This window comes from Salarias fasciatus, chromosome 14 (genome assembly GCF_902148845.1).
Source record: "Salarias fasciatus chromosome 14, fSalaFa1.1, whole genome shotgun sequence".
NCBI classification, from domain to species: Eukaryota; Metazoa; Chordata; class Actinopteri; order Blenniiformes; family Blenniidae; genus Salarias; species Salarias fasciatus.
In genome coordinates, this window is record NC_043758.1 from 24,204,743 (window position 1) to 24,229,959 (window position 25,217).

General features: G+C 43.1%; 4 protein-coding genes across 4 annotated transcripts; 3 read left to right on the forward strand and 1 right to left on the reverse strand.

The window, feature by feature from the left end:
- Positions 1 to 290: 290 nt before the first annotated feature.
- On the forward strand, positions 291 to 6,106 carry sars2 (seryl-tRNA synthetase 2, mitochondrial). The gene is made up of 16 exons (XM_030108553.1): positions 291 to 586; positions 1,147 to 1,242; positions 1,391 to 1,420; positions 1,515 to 1,655; positions 1,763 to 1,817; positions 1,983 to 2,046; positions 2,134 to 2,239; positions 2,326 to 2,373; positions 2,925 to 3,033; positions 3,287 to 3,332; positions 3,427 to 3,514; positions 3,620 to 3,732; positions 4,453 to 4,546; positions 4,721 to 4,813; positions 4,908 to 4,973; positions 5,731 to 6,106. Exons 1-16 carry the CDS (start codon positions 305 to 307, stop codon positions 5,869 to 5,871), a joined length of 1,572 nt encoding a protein of 523 aa, XP_029964413.1. The 5' UTR covers positions 291 to 304; the 3' UTR covers positions 5,872 to 6,106.
- A 1,730-nt stretch (positions 6,107 to 7,836) lies between these two features.
- LOC115400242 (vicilin-like seed storage protein At2g18540) lies at positions 7,837 to 15,622 on the forward strand. The gene is made up of 6 exons (XM_030107989.1): positions 7,837 to 8,008; positions 11,670 to 11,710; positions 11,805 to 11,874; positions 12,486 to 12,551; positions 12,665 to 13,686; positions 13,860 to 15,622. The coding sequence occupies exons 1-6, from the start codon at positions 7,963 to 7,965 to the stop codon at positions 13,926 to 13,928; spliced, it is 1,314 nt and encodes a 437-aa protein (XP_029963849.1). The 5' UTR covers positions 7,837 to 7,962; the 3' UTR covers positions 13,929 to 15,622.
- Positions 15,035 to 20,048, reverse strand: LOC115400243 (inositol-tetrakisphosphate 1-kinase-like). The gene is made up of 11 exons (XM_030107990.1): positions 19,912 to 20,048; positions 19,729 to 19,831; positions 19,443 to 19,467; positions 18,602 to 18,724; positions 18,337 to 18,454; positions 18,157 to 18,258; positions 18,016 to 18,056; positions 17,679 to 17,844; positions 17,324 to 17,391; positions 16,851 to 17,013; positions 15,035 to 15,904 (listed from the first exon to the last, which is right to left on the reverse strand). Exons 2-11 carry the CDS (start codon positions 19,809 to 19,811, stop codon positions 15,807 to 15,809), a joined length of 987 nt encoding a protein of 328 aa, XP_029963850.1. The 5' UTR covers positions 19,812 to 19,831; positions 19,912 to 20,048; the 3' UTR covers positions 15,035 to 15,806.
- Positions 20,049 to 20,822: 774 nt separating this feature from the next.
- Positions 20,823 to 24,878, forward strand: LOC115400245 (proteasome subunit alpha type-6-like). The gene is made up of 7 exons (XM_030107992.1): positions 20,823 to 21,084; positions 21,936 to 22,030; positions 22,915 to 22,996; positions 23,264 to 23,419; positions 23,565 to 23,743; positions 23,964 to 24,058; positions 24,461 to 24,878. Exons 1-7 carry the CDS (start codon positions 21,009 to 21,011, stop codon positions 24,516 to 24,518), a joined length of 741 nt encoding a protein of 246 aa, XP_029963852.1. The 5' UTR covers positions 20,823 to 21,008; the 3' UTR covers positions 24,519 to 24,878.
- The last annotated feature ends 339 nt before the right edge of the window (positions 24,879 to 25,217 follow it).

Below are 25,217 nucleotides of genomic sequence, written 5' to 3' on the forward strand. Positions count from 1 at the left end.
AATGTAAATTTATTTAAATCGCGCGCGCGCGTGTGTATGTGAGAGAGAGAGAGAGAGAGAGAGAGAGCGCGAGAGAGATAGGGAGAGGGAGAGGGAGAGAGAGATGAAGAATGTTCTTCATCACACACAAAAAAAGGTAAAGATTTATAAGAAAGGTCAAATTAATCACAAAAATTGATTTTATCCTTTTTTATGTGTCTATATTTTTGTATTTTTGAGCATTTGTTTTGAAATCTGTGGAAAAAAAGATGCAGTTGCAATAATTCCTACAGTCCCTGAACGTCACATTAATTACCAGAAAAACATGGCGACCTCCATGAGCGCTGTTGCGAGAGTCGGAGGCTTTGCTCTAACTGCCTTAAAACCAGTCTCCAGTCAGTGTCTCAGGCCACCTCCGAGCACGATCCGCTTCACCCCGCACCGCTTCACGCATGAAATCCGGAGCAGCCTGTTGGAGCACGTCCGCGCGGGCTACAGCGACAAGCCGGAGCTGGACATGACGGCGGTGTGTGAGGAGACCGACAAAGTCATCCGTGATGTGGAGAACAGGAAGGGAGACCTGCGAGGGGACGAGGTCCGCAAGATTGTAAGTCAGCAACATTATATTGTGCATAAATCAATCGACTAAAATTGTTCTGATCTTTGCTTTTATTCACACTGTAGTTCTGCATAACACACGAAGTCTTATTTTCTCTTAACATTGAAATTTTTTAGAGATTTCCATTTCCATTTGCAGTTCACACCAGCGGCATCTATAAAAAAAAATAGCTAGTCAGCGTTGCAGTTTTTCTTATTTTTTGCTTGATTTTTGTGCTTCTTTTGCAGTATGTGCATAATGTGCATGCCTATAAGTTATTGTGCAGGCCTTATCCAAACAGTTTTTTTTTTACAAGTGAATCCCGGATGTGATCGTAATGAATGGAGGTGCTTTAATTTTCAAAGCTGCTCCTCTCCTATTAACAAGTCAAAGTTTATCACTATGAACTCTCGGATATTGTCAATACACGAAAAATCACACACGGAAATCGATAAATTTAGTCTAAAATACGCTATTAAAATGGGGAATTTTGGTTTGAATATTTGGTAATGAAGAATAATGAAGAAAATAACAGGTGCTTGGATTGTGCATCTGTGTGTGTGTCGTAGGTTTGCGTCTGGCAGGAGCTGCAGGCGGTCAGGTCTGCAGTGTCTGAGCTGGAGAAGGAGAGGAAACACATCAGTGACACTGTGAAAGCTTTGGTGGTAAGGAAATTGTACTGCAAACATCTTGAAGTTTATCCAAGTAATTTGTTACATGTTTTACGTTTCTCCGATTGAAACTTATCTTATGTTGTCAAGAGCTGTTAAAAAACGCATTGCAGTTTCTCTAACTGTGATTCTTTTCTCACAGCAAAACAATGACAAGAAAGCCCTTCCCAATGTGAGTCAAACTTCACTGCCTCCTCATGAAATCAGGCATTTGCCTCTCATTGCTTTGCGGAAGTTGCTTTAAATCCTTGTCGTTTGTCTTGCAGGTTCCAGAGTACACTCAGGCTCTGCAGAGGGGTCGGGAAATCCGCAACAAGCTGAACCAGCTCAGCCTCAGACAGACCGAGCTGGAGGAGGAACATTACAGCCAAGCACTGAGGCTGCCCAACTCCTCACACCCCGACGTGGTGAGGGACTTCACACTCCCACTGTGCCCACACTGTGTCCTCGTCGACGTGGCAGACGGCTCCCTCTGACATTTGTGGGGTGAAGTTTGTCTTTTTCTTTTCCTCAGCCAGTTGGAGATGAGAGCCAGGCCAGGGTGGTGGAGTTTGTCGGAGAGAAACCAGGTGACTGATGAGTCTTAAAGTGTGGATAAACTTCGATCAGATTAAGTCTAACAAAAAAAAAACTAATTCTAAAGAAATCTGTGAAAAACAGAAATGAGACACTGCCTATATCTTAAAGGTTCCAGCTGCAGTTATATTAAATGCCTGTTTTTTTCTTTGCCTCAGAGTTTGATTTCAAGCCCAGAGGCCACCTGGAGTTAGGGGAGAAGTTGGGCCTCATCAGACAGAGGTAACAAACGCCTTTGTGAGTCTTTTAGTCCCCTTCCAACCACTTTATTTGACATGAATGTGGATTTGTTCCCGTGCTCTGCCGCAGACATCTCGCTCATGTCTCAGGCCACAGGTCGTACTACCTGAGGGACGCCGGCGCCAGACTTCAAACCGCTCTCCAGAACTTTGCCCTGGACACACTGCAGCGACGGGTGAGCTTACACTGAATATTATGTTTAAAAAAAATAACCTTCATCTTATGAAATCCAAACCAAAGTGTTCCTGTTGTTTCGTACAGGGCTTCATCCCCATGGTTGTGCCCGACATGCTGAAAGGAGCTGTGTTCGTGAGTAGCAAGAACTCAATGCTTCACATTTTGCATACATCTTCGCTTCATTTTGTTTTGACAGTTATTGATCTGAAAAAATTGGAATATAATAGAAAAGTACATTTTCCCATTGTCTTTGTAGTTTAGATATATGACATGTAGAATGATTGATTTTCATTATTCTACCATAAAAGCCATGAAACTCAAAACTCCAGTAACTGGATGTCTTTTATGAAATGAAAGTGTGAGTTCAACTATTAAATGATTCAGTACAGATTTCTCTTTCTTCTTTTGAGATTTTCTGGCACCTGAGACTTTAAAATGAATGATGATTTGTTCTGATTGTCTTCTTCTCTTTTGAGATGATTCATAGCCAAACCGATGCTTTAGAACATAACTGATATCACAAAGGTAATAAATGAGTAAATAAATAGCTCATCTATTCACACGGTCACTAAGTGAATGCCATGCAAATTAGTCTTTCTTATTCAAAACTGACCTGAAAGCCCTGCAGGTTTTTAGAGGTGTGACTGAAAGCTGACGTCTGATCGTGTTTCGTTCACCTGCAGGAGGGTTGTGGGATGCAACCAAACGCCCATCGCTCTCAGGTCTACTCCCTGAACCCGGCTCGCTTCACAGACCTCCACCTGGCCGGAACAGGAGAGGTCGGCGTGGCAGGTGACGCTACGTCTCCCACGACATCGTTTCAGCACGTGATGCGTTCTAGATATACGTTTATTACGGTAGTTTGATTTTAGACCAGTCAGTGAAAGTAAGACATCGCTGTTCCACCACTGTTTGAGTGACACTTGTGCATAAATAAGACTTTTCAGCACCATTAAATAGATGTAATCATGACTTCTAGATGTTATTGTTGTTTTGATGTTCCAAATAAGAATTAAACTTAGTCCTCTCCGTCTCTCTCTCTCAGGTTATTTCATGGATCATGCAGTGAACTGGAAGGACCTGCCTGTCAGGTTGGAGGAGCCACTCCCTCCGTTTCTTCTGCAGATGTGGAATCTTTATGCTGAGATTATTTCATCTGACTTGAGCTGTGATCTGTCACCGCAGGACGGTCTGCAGCAGCACCTGCTACAGAGCAGAGACGGACACGGGCAGGGAGACGTGGGGACTCTACAGAGTTCATCACTTCAATAAGGTCACATGCAGTCAGCAGAAAGATGTGAAGCATCCTCTCTCTTTCAAGTGTGTTTTCTCACATCGTGCCGATTTGCTGTTCTGTGTGTGTTTATGTCTTCTTCAGGTGGAGATGTTTGGAGTGACAGCAGATGAGACGGGACAAGAAAGCACTCAGCTGCTGGAAGAGTTTGTTTCTTTACAAAAAGAGCTGTTTTCTGCACTGGAACTCCACTACAGGTCATTTTAAACACATTATCACACTCTCTGGGTCTTCTCTATGACAGCTGCTGACTGACCTGGGTGCTGTATGAGACAAGGAAAAAAACTAATCTGATCTGAAAATATTTTCTATAAGTTTTTTCCTATCCTTTGACTCCACAACAGCAGGTTAGGTGTCATTTAGAATTTGAAAAGAAATCTGCATTTTACGTTGGCTCTATTACCAACAAATGTTTTGCCTCCAGACTTGAATATGAATACAGTCATGTGCAATGTGCAAAAAACTGACTGAACTTCAGCAGTTCATGTGTCCGTTCACTCTGCAAATACCAAATAAATTGCAGATCATTCACAAACATTGTGCTATTAACCAATTAAAAAACTCTAGTCTACAGAAAGAACACAAGGGACAAAGACATTGCAGTGACAGTTAATCATATTTATAATTTGGTACTCAGTAATAATATTGCATGGTCTTCACTGAAGCCTGAATTATCTCATCGAAAGAGCTCCATATCAATAACTTTCATATTTTGCTTTTTAACCATACTCAGTATGAGCAACCGCCTTTGTGTTTTGTCTGCATTAGTTGAATAAATGAATTTTTAACAATTCCAGGTTGGGCTAAACTTTATTGGGACATAATTACATTTAAATCATGAACGTTGTATTCATTATTTTGTTTTTATTCAGTTGATTCAATGAGTTCCTTTTGTCCATTTCATGTCCTTCCTTCAGAGTGCTGGACATGCCGACTCAGGAACTGGGCCTTCCTGCCCACAGGAAGTATGACATAGAAGCCTGGATGCCTGGAAGGAACAGCTATGGAGAGGTGGGCTTCAATTTCCTCTCATTTTCTCACCGGAGCCAGCAAGAGCGACTGATCCATAAAGATGCTTCCAGTCTGCATCCATCAGAGACTCTGTCCACTTACTGCGGACATTAAGCCGTGGTGTAATGCCTTATCTAAATGTTAATTGATTCTGAGGAGGGTTCCTCTCTGCAGATTTCCAGCGGATCAAACTGCACTGACTACCAGAGCAGACGTCTCAACATCTTGTATGAGCAAGAGGACGGCAGCCTGCAGTACGCCCACACAGTAAGACCACAGCGCTGCTGCGCCATCCTGCTGCTTTACATTATGCAACCCTCTGTTTTCCAACGTCCCCCGTTTGCCCCCCTTTGTGTTGCAGGTGAATGCCACGGCCTGTGCTATCCCCCGGACTCTTATCGCCATCCTGGAGACTCACCAGACCAAAGTAAGATCCGTTAAAAGTTAAATATACATGAGAAGCTCATCTGATGTCTGATGAAGATGCTAAAGAGGGTAGTTGTTCGTTTGAAAAGGAGTGGTTTCCAGAAATTCCCAACCTCTATGTTTGTCTCTTAGACAGGCTGTAGACCCCTCCAATCCACCTCAGTGTCCTCAATTCTCCATGAGCGTCGTCTCTAGTCTTCTTCATCATCAGCATCGTTTTTCCTGCACAGCTAATATCTTCCCCTTCATCCTAACTGAAACCTTCTAACACAGATCCTGCCTCCGTCCTCACTGGTTCACCGTCACTGACGAGCATCCTCTGTTTTAGAGTTCACATTCATGCCTCTCCTCTTCAATACAACCCTCTGCTTCTCCAGGTTCTTCTCGATCTGTGCTGTTCTCCCACTAAAGACCACTGTATCTTTCTTTTTCTTCTTTTTTTTGTTGTAATTTCCATCAAAATATTTATTTCCTTTCGACAAACTTAATGATATTTATGGTGCTCAAGTTGGCCCTTCTTGTGATAACTGAAAACCTCTTCGAGCAATGTTTTCATGATGATTAATGTTGCAGTTTTCACCATGTAAACATGCAACACTTTCCTGATGCAGTTTTTTAACAGCCACTTGAGATACCAGCTTAATACTTAAAAAAATCTATTTATACTATTTGTGCATTATAACTCTGAAAACCAATGAAACTTGACCTTTGTCAATAAATTTGCTGAAACATTTTTTTCTTTTTTAATATTTCCCCAGGAGGGAACAGTGCGAGTTCCCCGAGCCCTGCAGCCTTATCTGGGACTGGAAGTTATTGAGAAACCAAAGTATACTCCACTGAAATATATTGGACCGAACCAGGCCAACCGGCCACCCAGACCCGCGCCTAAGAGGAGATGACCCCGGTTGATTGAACTGACACTAGCGCTACAGATGGCAGTGAAAAAAATGGTCAGATAGCTAATGAATATGGATTTGTTTTGTGGACATTGGCATCAGATAACATTATACAATCTCATTGAATGAAATATAAAATTGAATTACATCAATTTTCATGCTGTCGCCATGTTTTCTCCCTCTATTTGGAAAATGTACATGAATTCCTAAAGCCTGACTCTGGATGATTAGAGGAACTGCTAATAAAAATTATGGGATTTTGTGTCCTGTGACTTTTGTTTTCATTCCTGAATTTTGCTACTCAAACATCGCCACCGCAAGACTAATGGTGAAGGAAAAAAAAAAAAAGCCAAAAATATGGTCGATCTCTTACATCTGAAATAAAGCAAAACACCTCAGAAGCTGTTATGCCGTTCATCATCTTCAACAATAAGGAAAGGGGCTTTTCCCATCATTGGTATTTTGTATCATATTAACCTAACAGAACTGCGGAACACAGTTTCAGCCGCCTGAAATGAATTAAAAACTATCTCTGGGCATGCATGAATGAGGCAAGACTCTAACCTCTCTTTGCCATCTATAGAGCGGGACGTTGTCATTGATGTCATTGATAAGTACAAGGTAGCTGAAAGGTGCAAGGATGAAGGAGAGGACTGTGTTCCCAGAAATTAGGCCACATGTTCAGAAATGCGTTCAAGATTGGCATGTTCAAACTGTTGGAAGTTTTTTCATATTGGTCATTTCTTGTTGGCTGCAGTGGATTATTTATTTATTTATTTATTTGTTTATTTATTTATTGCTGGATTGGATACGTTGTTGTTGGCATTTTTTCTGGATCAGAATCAAACTCCCCACTGCTGATAAAAACATCAGCAAGTTGTTCCATGTTCAATATTTGTGATGGCATAAGCTAAGCTTGTCATGGCTGTCTGGTCTTTTTCTTAAATATTGTTGTTTTCGTTGTGGACCGCCATGTCTGCTTGGTTATTTCATTAACAAAAGGCCACACATGTTGCTTGCTTGCCTGTTGTCCTGTGTGGGTTGATCATGTTGATTCTGCAGGCTATCTGGATGCCATTGACTTTCTGTCCTTCATTTCCCACTCTGTTGGTTTAGTCTGCTTTACTTTTTAACCTTTATTTGACCCGGATTTGAGAAAATTATTGATAAAGTCCCTGGCGCTGACCATGGTGCTGAAGGTGCCAGATTATGGCGCTGTCCATGGTGCTGAAAAATCACAAAACGTGTTGCACAACTATCCATACTCTGTCAGTTTTGCTTTTCTGTCTCTGTTTCCCATTATTAACGCTCCTAATTGTTCAGCTGTGTCATTACAGGCTGTCACTGCCAGATTCACTTTGTTTAACCTAATATGGCTGAAAAATTGAGTCTCTTTGTTGATCTATAATTTATCTCTTATTTTGAGGGTTCAAAGTGTGAGACTATCTTTTTACTTTTGAAGCTAAAGTTGTTCATTCGGTCCATCTTTGGCAGCGGCCAAATGCATCAGATCCAGATCAGATCCGTAATGTGAATTGTTAACAAGTGAAATAGCCAATAGTAGTTTACGTGAGTAAAAGAATTGCATATTTGAAAAACACTCACAAAAGTGCAACCCTACAGTGGTTACTTAATAGCAGTGATTTTTTTTTTTTTTTTTTTTTTGTCCACTGTGTGAAACACAAATATTTAATGCTCCCAACGGTGGAACACAGGCCTGATACATTTCCAGCTGTTACAGAGTATAAATAAAAAATGCGCCCTGCAGAAACCAGAGGAGCGGGAGATGCTTTGAATCGTCCTGTAACCTGGTTCATTCTATCTAATTTCACTTCAAGAACATAATCAGGTTTTACCTCCAGCCTTTTTGTTTGTTGATTTACTGCAGAAACAGGGCAGTGTGGAGTGTGTGACACGAGTTTCTGGGATTTGATCTGGTCTGGGTCACCTGACACCAACATACGCACGCGGACGCGCGCACACAGAGGGCTGTGCTCCGCGGCTCGGCTCCACCTCGCTCTGCGGGCGCGTGAAGAGGATCCAGCCCGTCATTTCAAGGTTATCTCCTGCAGGAGCCTCTCTTCTTCGGATCCTATGGGAATTCTGGTAGCCGCGATCTTTCTCTGGGCTGCCGTCGGAGGTAAGCATTCATTACATTAATTAAACGGCGGGTGTCTGTGTGCGCGCCTGTGTGTGTGTGTGTGTGTGTGTGTGTGTGTGTGTGTGTGTGTGTGTGTGTGTGTGTGTGTGTGTGTGAGCATCGGGCGCCCCAGAGTGTGGATTGTCGGTACAAAACGCGACCAGGCTTCGTCCCAGCAGGCTACGCCGGAGACGAGCCTCATCTTTCCCCTCTCCCTTTATATTCAGATATTAATGGCTTTACCATTAAAACAAGCATACATAAATGATTTGCTGTGATTATTCTTTATAGAACGAACCTGGAGGTGAGATCTAATGGCGAAAGCCTCAGGGGTTTAAGACTAATAGGCTGAACAAGAACGGCGTTACATAATTCCTCGTGCGCCCACCTTTACCGTGCTTTATCCTCATTTGCTTCGTTTTGTTTTCTTCCAGCGATGCGCAGATTTCAGAAGACACAGATAGTTTGCTGTTTATCGCATATCCTGCCGCTTAACTGCTCTAACATCCATTTAAAATGCACATTTAAAGCTCGGCACAGGTGAGCAGGCTGGTACGCACGCTGCGCCGCGACACGCGCCCCTGAGCGCAGAGAAGCCGCTGTAATTAGTTCAACAAGAGCAGGCTGCCTGCTCGGTGGGGGGGTCGTGTGGAAGACCGGCAGCCACGGAAACATAAAAACAGGATTAGTATCGGGCTGCAGCGGTGTTTTACGCGCAGCGTCGTGCAGAGGCACAGCCGATAACCTACATAGAGCCGACTATAGAAAGTGGGGCTTTAACTTGTGTCGCAGTGTGCGAGGGGCATAACCCCACCCCGACGCGAGGCACCCCAAGGATTAATCCCCACTCAATGAATGCACTCGTGTTCTGTGCCAGTCAAACGCCAAGAAGAGGTTCATTACCGTTATGAGTGCTATATCGCGCATCCTTAATCCTTTAATGTTGCGCAAGTGGTTTGAGACTGATTTGTAAAAGGCTTTAATGGGTTAACCTTTCAGGTAGGTTATGTAATCTTTCTGTTCTAGCTCATACATCAATTGACACACAAAACAGAAGTCCTGCTAAAATCACAGGCAAGTCTGTGATGTGCTGCTGGTTTACCTGCCACAGTCCAATTCACCTCGCTTGTTTTTGTTTTTCAGTATAAGTTTGCGCCAGAATGTGGTGCAGCAAGAAGACTGCACAGCAATGAACAGTCAGTGACAATGTGAGCAGCTTTCTTGTGATATGCCCCAGAAAGAGATGGAACAAAACAATCTAATGAGATGCAGAGAAGAGGCGTAAACAAGGACATGATGTAAACATCCCTCAAACTCAAGCAAGGCAAAAATGCGAAACAAAATGAACACGATATGCAGTTAATAAAGATATTATAGATTTAACTTTCATGACCACCAGTGGATACAAAAACCATTCCTGCAACGATAATCTGTGATTTTAAGAGACACAAATTAACCAAAACTTAAACTCAAATTGAGAAAGTAACAGACAAAGGGGTGACAATTAAAGTCAGAAAATGCACAGAGAAGCAACAAATAAATGCAACACAGCCTAAAGGAAGCAGATATGTGATCAAAATCTATCAGAGACGCAAGACAGTCACAATAAAAACAAAAGGACCCATTATTGAAGTGCTCTCAGGTGAAATATTCTGTGATAGCAACTGATATGCCAAACAAACAACAATAAACCTACTCTGTCAAGGAGAGAGAAAAATATTCCCACAGAAGACTCAGAACAAATATGATAGGATGAGACAAGGATAAGTGCAACAAATACTAAGAGCAATACAAAGGTAAATATAGCATTGTGGCACTGTGCAGTGTGAAACATATTTTATTTGTCAATTACAGACTTTTTCAGAGTGTGTCCTTCTCAAGCACTCTGGTTTCTTTCCACATCCTAAAACCGTGTATTTCAGTGTAATTGGTGACTCTAAATTCCCCTCGGTGTGAACATGGGGGTGAGTGGCTTTCTAGTTCTCTGTTTTCCGTGTGGTGGATCGGCGACCTCTTCAGGGTCGACCTGCTTTCAGTTCCAGAAAGACCCTGAGTTGGATAAAGTGACATACAGAAAATGAACGGACACTGCAGGAGGAATGCATCTTCAGTTTTGTTGTTCTTTCCAGAATGAAAATGAGGACATTTGTGGCACAAAACCTACAATGTGCATAATATATTATAATAAGGTGCACCACAGCAAGAATCAGAGGCTGAACGGCCAAACTCAGCATCCAAAAACAGCCAGGAAGTGTTTCAATCTGCAAACCTGCATGTTTGTCTTAGCTCAAATGTCCTGGTAGAAACACGCAGAGGCATTGTTCAGGTCTTCACTCTGAGGCCTGTTGCTTTATAGTCCATCCATGAGTTCATTTACCAAGCCAACACAAGCAAAGCCAGATGATGGCATTAATTATGGGGCCAGAGTGTCCCAGCTCAGAGTGTGTGTGTGTGTGTGGACAACACACACACGCACATGTACACGCTGAGTGATGCACAGCTGACCGGTAAGCAGCTCACGTGGCACCACTGCCTAAAAGTATCAATTAGTTGTATTGATCCCGGTGTGCTCTGAGCTGGCTGCGAGCTGACACCGACCACAGAGTTCAGATACAATCCATAACTTCTTTCTTTCTTTCTTTCTTTCTTTCTTTCTTTCTTTCTTTCTTTCTTTCTTTCCTTCTTTCTTTCAGTAGTATCCACTATGGAAAGAGTCTGACTTTTGTAATCGGCATGCTTATTGTAATTTGGCAAGTATTTATCCCAAAGTATTTATACTCTATAATGCTAATGAGTTCATATGGGTAGAAAACAAAAAGCTCTTTTCAAATGACAAAGTCTGACATTTAGATTTCGGAGTAAACAAAGGTTCAATATTAAACAGCTTCATATGTGGTGCTTCAGCCAGCAGATAGAGGAAGGAAAAGGTCGCGGGCTGCAGGATGGACATACACTGTGAGCTAAGCTGACATTTAGGCTTCTTGTTGTGCCTCTGATAAGACGGGCCCCGATGGCCCTTCTCCGTGTTCCCTTTAATGGAGTTCTGGCAGGTTTGGGGACCGGCGACTGATTTAACTCTCGTCTGGAAGCTGCCTGGGAAAGCTTGCATCTTAGACAAGCGAGAAGGACAAGGGGTTAATCTTCTTTTGCTGTGCCACTTTACCAAGGGAACTGTGCTTACTCTAATGAGGGAACAGCTCCACCCACCCACCCACCCACACACACACACACACACACACACACACACACACACACACACACACTGCAGGGAAAACCATGCACCTCCTATACCTCTTTACTCAGCTTATCTTCATGCACGTGCTGGAGCCGATCCCAGCCGGCTGTGGGCAAAGGTTGGGTACAGGACCCTGGACAGGCCAGCTGTCCATCACATCGCAGAGGAGCATCACACACACTCACCTGTGCACCGAAAGACAACTTTACACTCAGAAGTCAATCTCAGATGTGTGAGGAACAGACAGAGATAACCTACACCTGCACACAGACATGAACAGGACTGAAAGCCTTGACTCGTCCTGCTTTGAAACCAAAGTGCTGACCGTTGCTATCAGAGCTTTTTTCTTTCCTTAAATGTGCATTATACTCTGTTTCTTACGTCTTTCTGTGTCTTTCCTTTTTCTCCCTTTGTTGGATATGTCAGTGGGAAGCCGGCCAGTGACCTCACCCCTTAATGATGCAAAGGTCAGAAAGAATCCCTATTTCTCATTCACTTTAACTGTGCATGTGTGTTTTACCAAACACCCTAATGTGTTTGTTTTTCTTGGTTCTGCACTAGGTTGAATGTATTATTCAGGAGACACTGAATGAGGATGGGTCGCAACACGAATGTGGCCCAAAACTAGAAGGTAACACAAAAAAGATAACAGAACCTGTCGCCTTGTCTGCTTCAAAAATGGTTAAATATGGTTAGATTAACCTTTTTATTATTTTGTAAAAAGTTTAGTTCAGTGAGAACAAACTGATATTTTTCTTAATGACTTAAGATCAAAGACCATTTATCAGGGAATAAATGCATCATGTTCAGGAAATGATTATTTTACACTCATTGATTTTATCTTAGAAGTAAACCTAAAAAACAAACTTCACTATTAGATCTTGAAACCCAGAAACATCTTAGATGTCAATGTAAAAATGTTGATTTTTATCCGTTTAAGATGATTCAAGTGACTTCTTGTTCTTTTTCTTTTTTCAGAGGAGTGGATAAGAATTTTTGTTTTTGTTAAGTTCTCTTATCACATCTGAGAAAGTCACGCCCAGTTTAGTGACACAGAGGGACGTTATCAGTTTATCACCAGCTCATCGCAGAGCAAACAGACACAGAGAATAACACATGCTCACATTCACAGTCACATCAATTCCATAAAACTGGAGGAACCAGTCACATTTATCCTGTGAGGCCTCACTCTGTTGTTCCTTCATTGTCATTTCAAGTTGTTGTATCTCATTGCTTCTGTAGAGGAACTCAATGAAGTGCAAAGACACCAGGGTCTTCTCAGGGAGCTGCAGAGGCTAGCTGAAGATGGTACGCACACATTCACATCGACCTTCTGTATACAAAGGGTTTTATGAGTAAAATAAAACACTCAGATCAGCTCTGGTACTGACACAAACAAATGTAATGTGACATTTTTGCAGAGAGAGAAAAGGAGCACGACACTCAGAGGGAGCGATACGAGTACAATCTGGCCGATGACGAGAGCGACTTCGAGCAGCAGGACGAGGAGGCAAAAGACGAGAGCGACGGCGTGGCGGAAACAGAGGGAAAGACAGAAGAGAAGTCAGAGGATGACGACACCAAGGAGAAGATCATGGAGGAGCCGCGGATTGAAGACAGAGGGAGGGATGACGAGGAGGAAAGAGCCAAGGAGCTGGAGGAGCTGCTGGCTGCAGAGATCACCAAGAAAGGAAACGAAGAGAAGAACGACGAGGAGCTGAAAGAGCTGCTGAAGGAGCTGAAAAAGAAACGCTACGAGGCGGTGAAGGAGAGGGAGACGCAGAAGGGCTCGGAGCAGAAGGAGGCGGATGGAAAGAAGCCGCAGCAGGACAAAGAGAAGGAAGGAGGGGTGGCGGAGGATGCAGAGAAGCAGAGGATGGAGGAGCGGAGGAAGAGCGAGGTGGAGCTGATGGTGGAGAAGGAGAAGGTGGAGAAGGAGCTGAAGGAGCTGCTCAAAGAGCAGGACAGCAAGAGCAAGCCGGAGCAGGAGAGGGAGAGGAAGGAGAAGCAGGAGGAGCTGGACGAACTGGTCAGGAAGATGAAACGGGTGCAGGAGGAGGAGGAGGAGCAGGAGGAGGAGGTGCCGGGTGAGAAGGAGGAGGCTGCTGCAGGAGGAAACGAGGATCAGAAGAAAAACGAGGGTGAAGAAGAGAAGGAGCCCGGCGAGAAAGAGGAGAATGAAGTCCAAAAGAAGGAGGGAGCGGCCGAGGAGGTGAAGGAGCCGCAGCAGAAGAGAATGATGGAGAAGGCCAGCGACGAGGCCACGCGACAGTTTGAACGCGAGAGATTTAAGGAGGAGGAAGAGGAGCAAGAGGAGGGAAACGGAGAGGATGAGGAGGATGAGGAGGATGAGGACGAGTACGTCAGAGAGGATGAGGATGGACAAGACGGGGAGGAAGACCAAGTCAACGAAGAGGACGATGCAGAAGAAGATGAAGGGGAGGTAAGGGGAGGGCTTGTGTGAGTGGTGGACACACACATAGCTTGCCGAGAGTCCACACACACACACACACACACACACACACACACACACACACACACACACACTCAGCTGTCATTCTCTTCTTATGGATGAATTTAATACACACATCCTTCTTCTTCTCTACCTTCCCACAGGAGCTGCTGGAGATTGAAGCTGAGCTACGCAAAGTCGCTGCAGAGCTGAGGGAGCTTCGCCGAGGATGAGACACACACACACACACACACACACACACACACACACACACACACACACACAGACACACACACTGCAGACTGACAGATACCCTTTGTTGCATTCACACTCACACATTCCCCATTTAAACGCCTTGGAGTCCCTGCAGCACTCAGAGGAAAATGTCTTTAGATGTGAATCTGTAAATGGACATAAGTAGAAGTCGTACATGCCGTTGTGTCATTTCTACTTTCAGACTTTCCCGGGTGAAGCTGTCACTGTTTCGTTGCGAGCGTGCACTTTAGCGCCGAGAAAAAAGAGGCAGAGTTTTCCCGGGGGGGGTTCTCAAAGTTTGCGTCCATCGCCGTCTCAGTACCTATGAAACATGTTTGTGAGGTGGACAGGTGATTTCACTGCAGCTGTAAAGGGATGCAGAGCATTCAGCACTTGCATTGAAATTCCCCTACTATCCTACCAGTTAATATCTGTAATTGAATATATATTTTGTGCAATAACTGATAGCCACTACAAGTGTAAGCTGTTCCTGCTGTTCCGACTGTTAATAACATGTTCTACTGATCTTTCTACACAGGAGTAAGTCGATATCTGCTCTTCATTTCTTTGATGAGAAAAAAAAAAAAGTAGAGATGAGGATTGTGTTTCATTTGGCTCACGCACTGTTAAAACCAGACTGTTTGTAAATGAACCGGGGTGGCACAAGCAACACGCTGTTCAATCCGCGCACCGACGCGCGCGTCAGGTGTCAACTTTGTCTTTTTCACGTGGTGGCGGCAGGATGCGATGCGCTTAGAGCTTATAAGGTCTAAAAGTGTCACCTCAGGTTCTCAGCCAGCTTTGCACTCTTATCTTAACAAGCCAAGGAGGAGGAGATGAAGGGGAGGAGGAGGAGGAGGAGGAGGAGGGAGACACTAAAGCCATTTTGTCGTCTTTTGGTGACAAGAACATTGATAAATGCCCGGTAGTGTTGCATCACAGTTTCCATGGCTGTCATTTCATTTGTGTACATACTGTATGAGATATGTGGTCTGTAAGCCAAGGTCATAGAGAAAAACAACGCAACAGCGCCCCCAGGAGGACACTGGAGAGCAGGTTTAACAGGGTTACTGCTGGAGGCCCATTTTACTGCAATAAGACGACATAGAATACAGCACACGTGAATGCAATAATTAGCCAAGTAATAAATTATGTAAGGTATTTTAATATGTAGTCAAAGTGCATCATATAGTACTCATATTACAAATATAATCTCTCCTTTTTCTACACATTCAGGATTTAGCGTACATTTATGTGATCTACACACAAAGTGGCTGGTCGGCTTGTGTAAACACAACAATAACACACATTATCAGTCAACACCTATCAGCGTATTAATGTCTATTCCAAAGAGCAGATGTTTGTTCACTGAAGAATAACTGAAAAATGAATGTATTGGTTGTTTTTTTTTCTTTTTCCTTTTTCTATAGAAGTGCAAAATGTTTCCACAAAATGCAAAACATACCGTACAAACCAGCAAGAAAGAAATGTCTGCAGAGGGAGGTGGGGGTGAGCGGGGACATGTTTGGGCAAAGAGGACATTTCGAATAGGAAAAAAAATAAAAATAAAACATCATTTGTAATATTACTGGCCAATCAGAGTGCTGTATTTTGTGCCTGCTGTATCTTCTTCTACGCTACCTGTCGATCAATAAACAGAAAGTGTATCAAACTCTGTTGTCTGGCTTGTTTTGTGGAAATCAGCAGCACAAAGTTATTACTGTGGGCAAGACCAGTTCCAGATAACTTAATTAAAAAAAAAAAAAAAAAAACTAAACCTCATAATTCTTTTTTGTTCATCTGTTTGTGAAACACTGATGGAACTTTTGAAGCCACTCAAGCAGCAGCTGCTGCTTCTAGTCGGAGGCCGGGTTCATTGCGGAGCTGTGCTGCTCCAGCAGCGTCTTGATGTGGCTGAGCAAAGAGGAGAAGAACTGGGGCACTCCCTCATAACCTGTCATAGGAAAGAGTCAGAACATCAGCTCCTCTATGTGAGTATCCAGGGTGCATTTGGCAGGGGAGAAGGCCGGTCAACATGTTTACTCTTCTGCAGTCCGACAAAATGCTGCAAATCAATTTATTTTACAGTCGAGCAGGCAGCAATCCTGAAACGCTGATCATTTAAATCACTATCTATGTAGGCTATACATTCTAAAACCACAACATAAAACGCTTCACATGAAAAGATTTTGTTGTTGATAATTGTGATCCTTATTTGCAATGAAAAGTAGAATGGCAAGCACGTTCTTGTTCATTTTAAAGAGGGCTTGTACAGTTGGGTTATTCTCTGTAAAGGCCCCTTGAGATAACTGTTGTATGTAGGGTAATCTATACACTGTGTAAAACTGCACCTGGTTTCATCCTTTCTGTTCGCTAAAGCTCATTTTGTCACTTCAATCTGTCTTAATTGCAATTATATCACACGCTGACTTCAAAAATGCCTTTTCAGAACAACGATTTAAAATTTTTAACTCCACTTATTACTGTACACTGCATATTAACTATTAAATGCAAAAAAAATCAATTTAGTCATTTTCAGTCAGTGTTCAGGATGCTCTTTACTCGTATTTCACTCCTGTTTTCAGAGTAAAACAAAATGATTTGCCATATTTATTTAAGTAACACAAGAACTGTAACTGGTTGACTGTGATAACTAACTAATCATACTTTATTACTCTTCTAACTTTTAGCTGACAACAGGTAGAAAAACTTATTTTTATTTCAAAAATGTTTCAAAAGGTTCACAGACCTTATGCTTGACACCTGTTTCCTACACTCCCTCTTCAACTGTGCTGAGCTAACCACCAACCGAGGTTATGCTGCCACCTGGAGTTGAAACTACTGCAATAGCAAGTGTACAGATGACCTCTATGACCCCCAACATAATGCTGCATGCATACCTGGGAAGATGTTAATGTCAATGACGGTGAGCGTGTGTGTGTGTATGTTGATGATGACGTCCACGCCGAACAGAGCCATGCCCAGCTGGACCCGGAGCTCCTTGACCAGGGCGGCCACGGCCTCGGAGCTGGGAGGAGGCAGGTACGGCACATTCTCATCCAGCTTTAGAAATGAGAGGGGAAAATGTGGCGGATCCACACCGAGAGCCCAGATTTAGAGTCCAAACCAGCCCGAAGCGCTGACTTTGAAGCAGTTGCCTACAGTCCCGGTTGAGAGAAGACCTCAGTCCTGCATGTTTCAGTCGTCTCTCCGCTGCAACACACTCGCATCTGATGCATGCGGCATCATGACGCTCGACAGAAAGCCTGACGATGAACAAATCTAGTGTGTTTGAGCAGGAAACGTGCAAAACATGCAGCACTTGACCCTCCGGGACCACGGCTTTGGAACGTGTGTTACAGAGGGTACTCACAGCTGTGAGGTCCGAATTCGACTCTGGTTTGGACACTTGATGGCTGTTGAAGAAGATGGTTTCCCTGTCTGGAAGCAAAGAGAAATCAACTAACAGAACTTTGAAACTACCATGTTACAGCTGCACTGTATGTCTCTGACAGACTGCAGCTGATACTCATGTTCTTTCAGACATTAAGGAATACCTGCGATTCCACAAAAAATACAAATAATAAGACAATCAAATGAAACGAAATGCAAGCATTGTGTGTGTGTGTGTGTGTGTGTGTATATATATATATATATATATATATATATATATATATATATATATATATATATATGTATATTTTTTTTTTTTATGAGTGCAGACTGACCACAGGGTCCAGGAGGAAAGTTCTTGATGGAGGGCCTCTCCACACAGTAGTGTCTGTCTCCGACCACATACACTTTGTGCAGAACTGCCCCGTGGTTCACGAAGCTCTGGAGCACGCAGGGAGGCTGAACATCAGCCAGACCGTCCGCACTGAAGATCAGAGACATCTGCAACACAGGGAATGAGCAGAAAAGCAAATACACAAGAAAATACACATCTCATGGCTCAAACATATAACCTCTGCACCAACTGGTAGATTTCTTGGGGGTTTTTTTTGTGTCGTTTATTTATCTCAATGATGCGAAGGTTCAGCAGACAGTAAAATGAGAACCACTTACCTCATGAGAAAGTGAACCGTGTGCTACTCTGGTTTTACAAACTGGGTTAAAAGGAGGAAAATAAAAAGCTGAATTGTTTTATGACATGTGAAAAGAATAAGGTTTTCTTCTTTTGTTTTTTTTTAATGGCGTGAGACTGACTGAGTGGGAAGCTTAAGCCCCGGCTGATGACAGTCTGCTGGACGGACGGTAGATCAGCGGCGCTGTGGATCTCCAGATAAGGAGGACTGCAGATGCACCAGTCTGCACAACACAGACAAATGTTAACCGGCGTAATCGAGCTGTAAGCTGCAGGATTTAGACTTCTCAGCTGCAATTTACCCCGCAGCGAATTGTGCAGCTTGCTCATGATTCGGCAGGAGGCGAAGCGGTCGAGGAGTTGGGTCATGGCGGGCAGCGGGTCCAGCAGGATGGTTCTGGGATGAGCTGAAACGTAGCTCTGTGACACGAGGAGCAACGAGAAGAGGAGAGGATGCTCATCGACGCTCTGATGCGTTTCACGAACAAGCAGATGAGTTTAAGCTTTGAACACTGTGATCATTTCATTTAAACTCTCTTCTTTAAACAGCTTGAAATGCAGAAACACCTGAAAGTTGTCCAGGAGCTGCTGTGATTGGCTGTCGTGCTCGGCCTCCACGATCACGTCGGACAGTTTGTGGATGATGATATCAAACGGCCCCTGAGGTCCCAGCGACTGCGTGAGGTCGATCTGGACGGTTGAAGAAAGAAAAACACTCATACAAAGTATGGGAATCTGCATTTGGTTCTTTGCTGGAACAATGCTTATTGACAATAAATCTTACATAACCGTGACGCTGTTTATTATCTTTTTTAAAGGTGTATGCCTTGATTCCACCAATTAATCAGACATTAGTATAAAAAAAAAAAAAAAAATTACGGGGAACGTTGGGAAAAAATACGGGGACATGTTGAATGAAGTCCCTTATTATAGTGTAGCTGTCCGGATATGTGCATGCAGTGTGCAGTTACAACAGCAGTTAACACATCATAGCAGGTGGCTGCAGGTGGTTGTGACACCTTTTAGGTTGTGGGCATCTGTATGTGACACATGTGTGTCTCCGAGTGCACAGTTTCCCTGAGCTGCAGCAATTGCTACTATCATTCTTTAGAAAAAGAAAAGAAAATCACCAAATCAACAGTATGTTAAATCTGCAGGGATGTGTGCAAACTTGAAACTGTATTTAATAGAAAATATGGTATTTCTAATAAATCTTTGGCTGAAGCACTAGGATTTAAAACCTCTCCGAGCATTGTGGAGTTCAGATAGAGCACAATGCAGAGCATACCTGTGCCTTCAGCGAGCCACTCCTTTCAGCAGGTACAATTAAAAAACGCCTTGTCCCCGCTCCTATTCACATTCTGCATGTGATTTAGAGGAACAGACCTAGTGTGAGAAAAACACTCACCTCCACCACTTCCACTCCATGACTCCTGCAAGAACATTAAAGTTTTTAAAAAAGATCTCTTTTAAAGGCTCAGGCCAAATGACACCGTCAAAAACACATTCATATTTATTACTGTTCATAAAGAGTTACACAACTGAGTACTCTGTAATTATATAAGCCTCACTTCTACTTAAACTACAGTGTCGTGCTTGTTTACACTGGTAATGATCGCTCTTCGGGGTATCTATAAGGCTGGGGCTCTGTAATGGGAATAAGTGCCCTGTTGGATGAGTGAAAGAGGACTTACGCGCAGAAGTCGGTGAAAGCGTCCAGATTCATCCTCCTGCGCTTCTTATCGCTCAGACAGAAACCCACTCTGCGGACTGACATCGGGCTGGGGGACCCTGGGTCTGCGGGCCACCAGCAGGTAAATGACAGCAGAGAGGGACCTCACACACACGCACACACACACACATACACACGCGCGTACCTGCCCCTCCCTTTCCACGTCCTCTGACCTGCCTCCAAAAAGCCAGTTTGCCACCGAGTCCATGTTGAAAACCCTCCGGGGCCAGTCCGACTGGTGCAGTGGCTCCACTTCCTCGTTGATGCCATCCAATAAAGTCACCGAGCGAGTCTGGTGTTACGGTGAGTTCTGCATGGCGGTGGAAACCCGGCCCCGCCGCGTGAACGCGAAGAGCAACTTTCTGTCATATGCAGAAAGCATGACTGCTTTTAACACGCAACTCTTTTTTTTTTTTTTTTTTACATCAGTCAGTTCATAACAGTAGGGTGTATATCAAATAATGTTTCTTTTTTCCAAAGTGTAGTTATATAAAATGTATGTTTCTTGCAGGTCCGCATTATTTAGCGTTTTACTAAGTTTTAATCACCTATTTTTGTCTCTTTTTTTTATTTTTCAAATTCACCCTTTTCTTATGGTCTTGTAGTGAAGACCGCCTCACCCAAGACTGAAGACCAAGACCAGAGCATCCCAAGATTAAACCAAAACACTGAAAATATGTTCATGAGACCGGTCCCGGGACTACTCTCCAGACAAAGAAAAAAAAAAAAAAAAAAAAAAGCTATAATATCAGATTTTTTTTCCCCCATTTTATTCAGGTGAATATATGTTAAAGTTCATGGACAAATTAAATTCACGTTACTCTCTGGGTTAAAAAAAAACCTGGGGATCTAAGTCACGTGTCAGAAAACGCACCCCGTCTTTTTACTAAGTTATTCCTCTTTTGAGTCACATATGTTTAATAAGTAACAAATCATTTTTTCCCCACCAACTGTTAGTGCTTCATCCTTTCCGTTTGAAGCGAGGGGGCAGCATTCAGCTGTGATACAGAATTCTTCATAACACCGAGTCGAGGAGCCGCTCCGGCTCTGCTTGCAAATGAAAGAGAAAGTAAAAAAAGGTCTTTGGAGGAAGTTGCTCTTTTATGCTCTGTATTAATCAGCAGAAAGGCGGACATGTTGTTTGGAGCCCGCGACTGGCAAAAAAGCACTACAAAAAGTGGTAAATATTAGAAACTGTCGAAGTAGTCAAAGTGCAGTGAAGTTCATCTGAGGTCAGGAAACATGTCGCGCGGATCCAACGCAGGTTTTGACCGACACATCACGATCTTTTCGCCGGAGGGCCGCCTCTACCAAGTCGGTAAGACCCCTGAACACATGCCGTCCATCGTTCCTGAAAATATTTAAAAGCATACCTTAAAACGAAGCAGAAACGTGATCAGTGAATTTGGTCTGTCTGTCTGGAGTGCTTTGTGCGCAACTACATGCGCCTTTCTGTGCGCGTAAAATGGCTTCAATAATGCGTCAAAGCTCACGTTATTGTATATTAACCACTAAAAAAAAGCAGACTGTCAGATTTTATCTCTCCAGTTTTAACGCTTGTGACATGGGAGGGTTAAAAGAGTCGGGGATCCCTGAGCAGAGACACGTGAAAAAGCCCCCCTGATCCTCATCACTGTCATTTTTATTCCAGTTTCATGCTTTCCTCCGATCATTTCCTGTCTGTCTGTAACCTGCTAGTTACAGACAGACAGACTATTGCAGACTATTACATTAATGTTACGGATTACATTAATGTAGTCTGCAGTGTTTCTGTGCATTATTATTCTCTTTTTTTCTTTTTTTCTTTTTTTTTTAGCATAAATTGTGTCTCTTTATGGTTATAGTTGTGTTTCCTGGAAATAGTTTCATGATTCTTTCTGTTCAGTATGTGCCTCTTGTTGTCATTCATTTCACTCTCTTTTCTTTTCTTCTTTCTTTTTTCGATAATTTTATGTCTTTGTGATATTTCTGTGTATCTCCATCAACGTATTGCATCTGTGGTTTATTCCAACTACTTGATCTTTGTAACTATTAGAAAAGAGGTCTTTTTTTGTTTATATTTCATAATTTCTTCTAATTTTCAGCTCTGGCATTGTCTCAGAAAGCACTGCATCTTACTGATATTTTTAATGGTTGTGTGTGTTTTCTGTCTCCTGTGGAATCGTGCAGAGTACGCCTTCAAAGCCATCTCTCAGAGTGGGCTCACATCTGTAGGGATACGAGGGGTAGACAGCGTTGTGGTGGTCACACAAAAGAAAGTACCAGTAAGATGTCTTTCTCTCTCTCACACACACACACACACACACACACACACACACACACACACACACACACACACACACACACACACACACACACACTCATACACACAAATATGATGGTGATGTGAGCTGAAGCCAAACTGCGAAGCCAAGCTGATGCCACATTAAGTCTGCAAAAAGCTGGAACATGATGCTGTGTGAACAGGATTTCACCGGAATACTCACTTGAGCGCGACACAGATCATCTGTCTTTTGGTTTGTGGCAAGATTCCATCACATGGCTAAAATTTACAGGACTCACAAACCAATCTGAATCTTCTTATCTTCTAAATGAAGCTTTTTTGGGGGTTTGAGTTTTATTAATTTTGCAATCTGATGATCACGACTTCACGACTTTATGTTCTCTGATGTAACACTGAGCAGGATTGTGAGATCTCTGGAGTGTGAGGTGGTCCAGTGGTTTCTCTCTTCACCTGTCAGTTTTAGACAGGCGGTGTTGGTAGTAAGTCAAACTGTTTTCATGCCTGTATTTTAGAGATTCAAGTCTGTGCAACTCGGATGATTGGGTAGGTCTGCTGTGTGTCTTCAGGGTCATCTAGGAAGACAAAAGACAAAAAAGGCCTAAACACCTAAACATCTAAAGATTTAGAGTAATAATTCATGGAAAATTTCAAACTAAGAACGCATTATAATAAATTCTTTGATCGTGATCAACATAAAGGTTATTTCGGTGTCACAAGAGTAATCGGCCATATTTCTTCACTCAGTTATGTTGGTTTTGTGACTTCATAGTGATCCACAATAAATACAAACACACTGCTGTTGCATATACATGTATACAGTGTTACTTATTCCAAATACTCTGTTGTATCAATGTGTGTGTGCAGGACAAGTTGTTGGACTCGTCCACGGTGACCAACATGTTCAAACTGACTCCTCGCATCGGCTGTGTGATGACCGGACACAATGGTACGATATCCACACTAACTGCATGAAGCATTTTAAAGTCCAAGGATGTGATCAGCTGGAAAATTCAGGCGAAGATCAAATCAGAACTGTAAAAATGCTTGTGGAGATGACTACGCATGTTGCTGTTACACAAACTGAAGTTAAAAAGTCACAGCCTGCTCCAAATTTGCAGTACCTGGATCTGCTTGTTGGGTTTCACACATTCGTGCACGTCAGAATATTTCATATTTGAGATGTATTCATTTTTTTTTTTTTTTTTGCATGCAGCGGACAGTCGTTCACAGATTCACCGGGCTCGAGTGGAGGCTGGCGAGTGGAAATATAAGTTTGGCTATGACATCCCTGCAGAGGTGTTGTGTCGCAGGTTGGCTGACATCTCCCAGGTTTACACCCAGAACGCCGAAATGAGACCTCTAGGCTGCTGTGAGTGCACACACCTCACCGTACATGACTCTGACTCCAAGAAATTTCAATTAATAGCTACATACTTGCCAAACTTTCCAAATCAAAACCCAGTTTTGCTTGGAGCACTCCTCTCGGGGGCCTCACGGTGTGACTCTGCTCACAGGTATGATGATGGTGGCGATCGACCCCCAGCAGGGTCCTGTCCTGTACAAATGTGACCCGGCGGGCTACTACTGCGGCTTCAGAGCCACGGCGGTGGGAGCCAAGCAGACCGAGGGCAACAGCTACCTGGAGAAGAAACTGAAGAAGAAACCTGAGCTGACGCACGACAGGACGGTGCAGGTACAGAGATGAGACCTGACGAGGCGGGCCGGGCGACAGGATCATCATGAGTCGCCCACCTGTCCGTTTTCAGTCTAAACAAAAGACTTTCTATTTTGGCTTCCTCGTCGAATTTGACAGTCTGGCATCAGACAAAGCTTTGGAGCCTGACGCTCCAGAGATGACGACGGTATGTTTCTGTCAGCCCGTTCAGCTCACCCGCTCTTCCCTCTGTGTCCAGATGGCCATATCTTGTCTATCCTCCATCCTGTCTATGGACTTCAAAGCCACCGAGCTGGAGGTCGGCATCGTCACAAAAGAGAAACCAAAGTTCAGGTACTGTGAAACACATGACTCAGTCCATCAGGAGTTTTATTTCTTAGTGACCGCTTCTGATGTTCCACTGATTTTTTACATTTTAGCCAGACGTTTAGCTCTAGCTGCATTTTGTTTTTTCCTACTTTACTTGCTTGATTATCAAATATCTGTGATACTCATAAAACTACTAGGAGATAAAATTGTCACAAGTGTGTGCAATTCTGTTATTACTGACCGATCGTGTTTTTATCATTGACTATATTCTGAATTTCCCTGTATATTTATTCCACCTCCACTAAAATATAAAGTGAAATGACTTAAATCTGTTGCACCTATTAAATGTCTTCACATGATTATATCCAACTGAGCTTGTTTTTTTTTGTGTGTCGCTCTCGTCTCCTCTCCTCCTCCGCCCTGCAGGACGCTGTCAGAAGCCGAGATCGAAGCCCACCTGGTTGCCATCGCCGAGCGGGAGTAGAGGTGCATCCTCAGCATTTCATTTTCAGAATGTTTAAATCAGTCCAGTTCAACAAGGAGCGCACACCCTCACCCCGCCGTCTGGGACCATTATTCCTGTACTAATGAAGAACCTGCAAACATCATTGATCTCCATCAGTCACAACAGTAGAAAGAAATGATTGGTACGCCACACTGTGTTCACCAGACGCAGAAGCATTGTTTTATTGACACGTTCCTCCTCCTGCATACTTTGTGACATGTTACCAACAGAAACTGTTCATTCCTGCAGAACCTTTGATACAGCATGTTGTCCGTGGACGTCACTGTCAGCCAACCGATCTGTCAAACGATAATAAAATGATATGAAAAAAGGACGAAACCCGATGCTGTTTTACATTCAGTTTTTAGAAATGCTGACATTTTTAATTGCATTTAACTTTACATTTTATGCTCACATCAAATAAAAAAGTATATTTCTGGAGAAGACATAATAGAAATAGAGAAAATAGCATTCAAATTATGAAAATGGAATCAAATTGTGTTGAATGGAAGATGGAAATGTGACTGAATCAAGATGTTTGGCCTTATTTTTTATTATATGCAAAAAATACTCTTAATCTCTAATGCAGAATCAGAAAAAAACTAATGTACATTATTTTGTTTTAAACCTCCTTATTTCCACCATCAACCCTTTATTAGACAGTATTCGATAACTTGC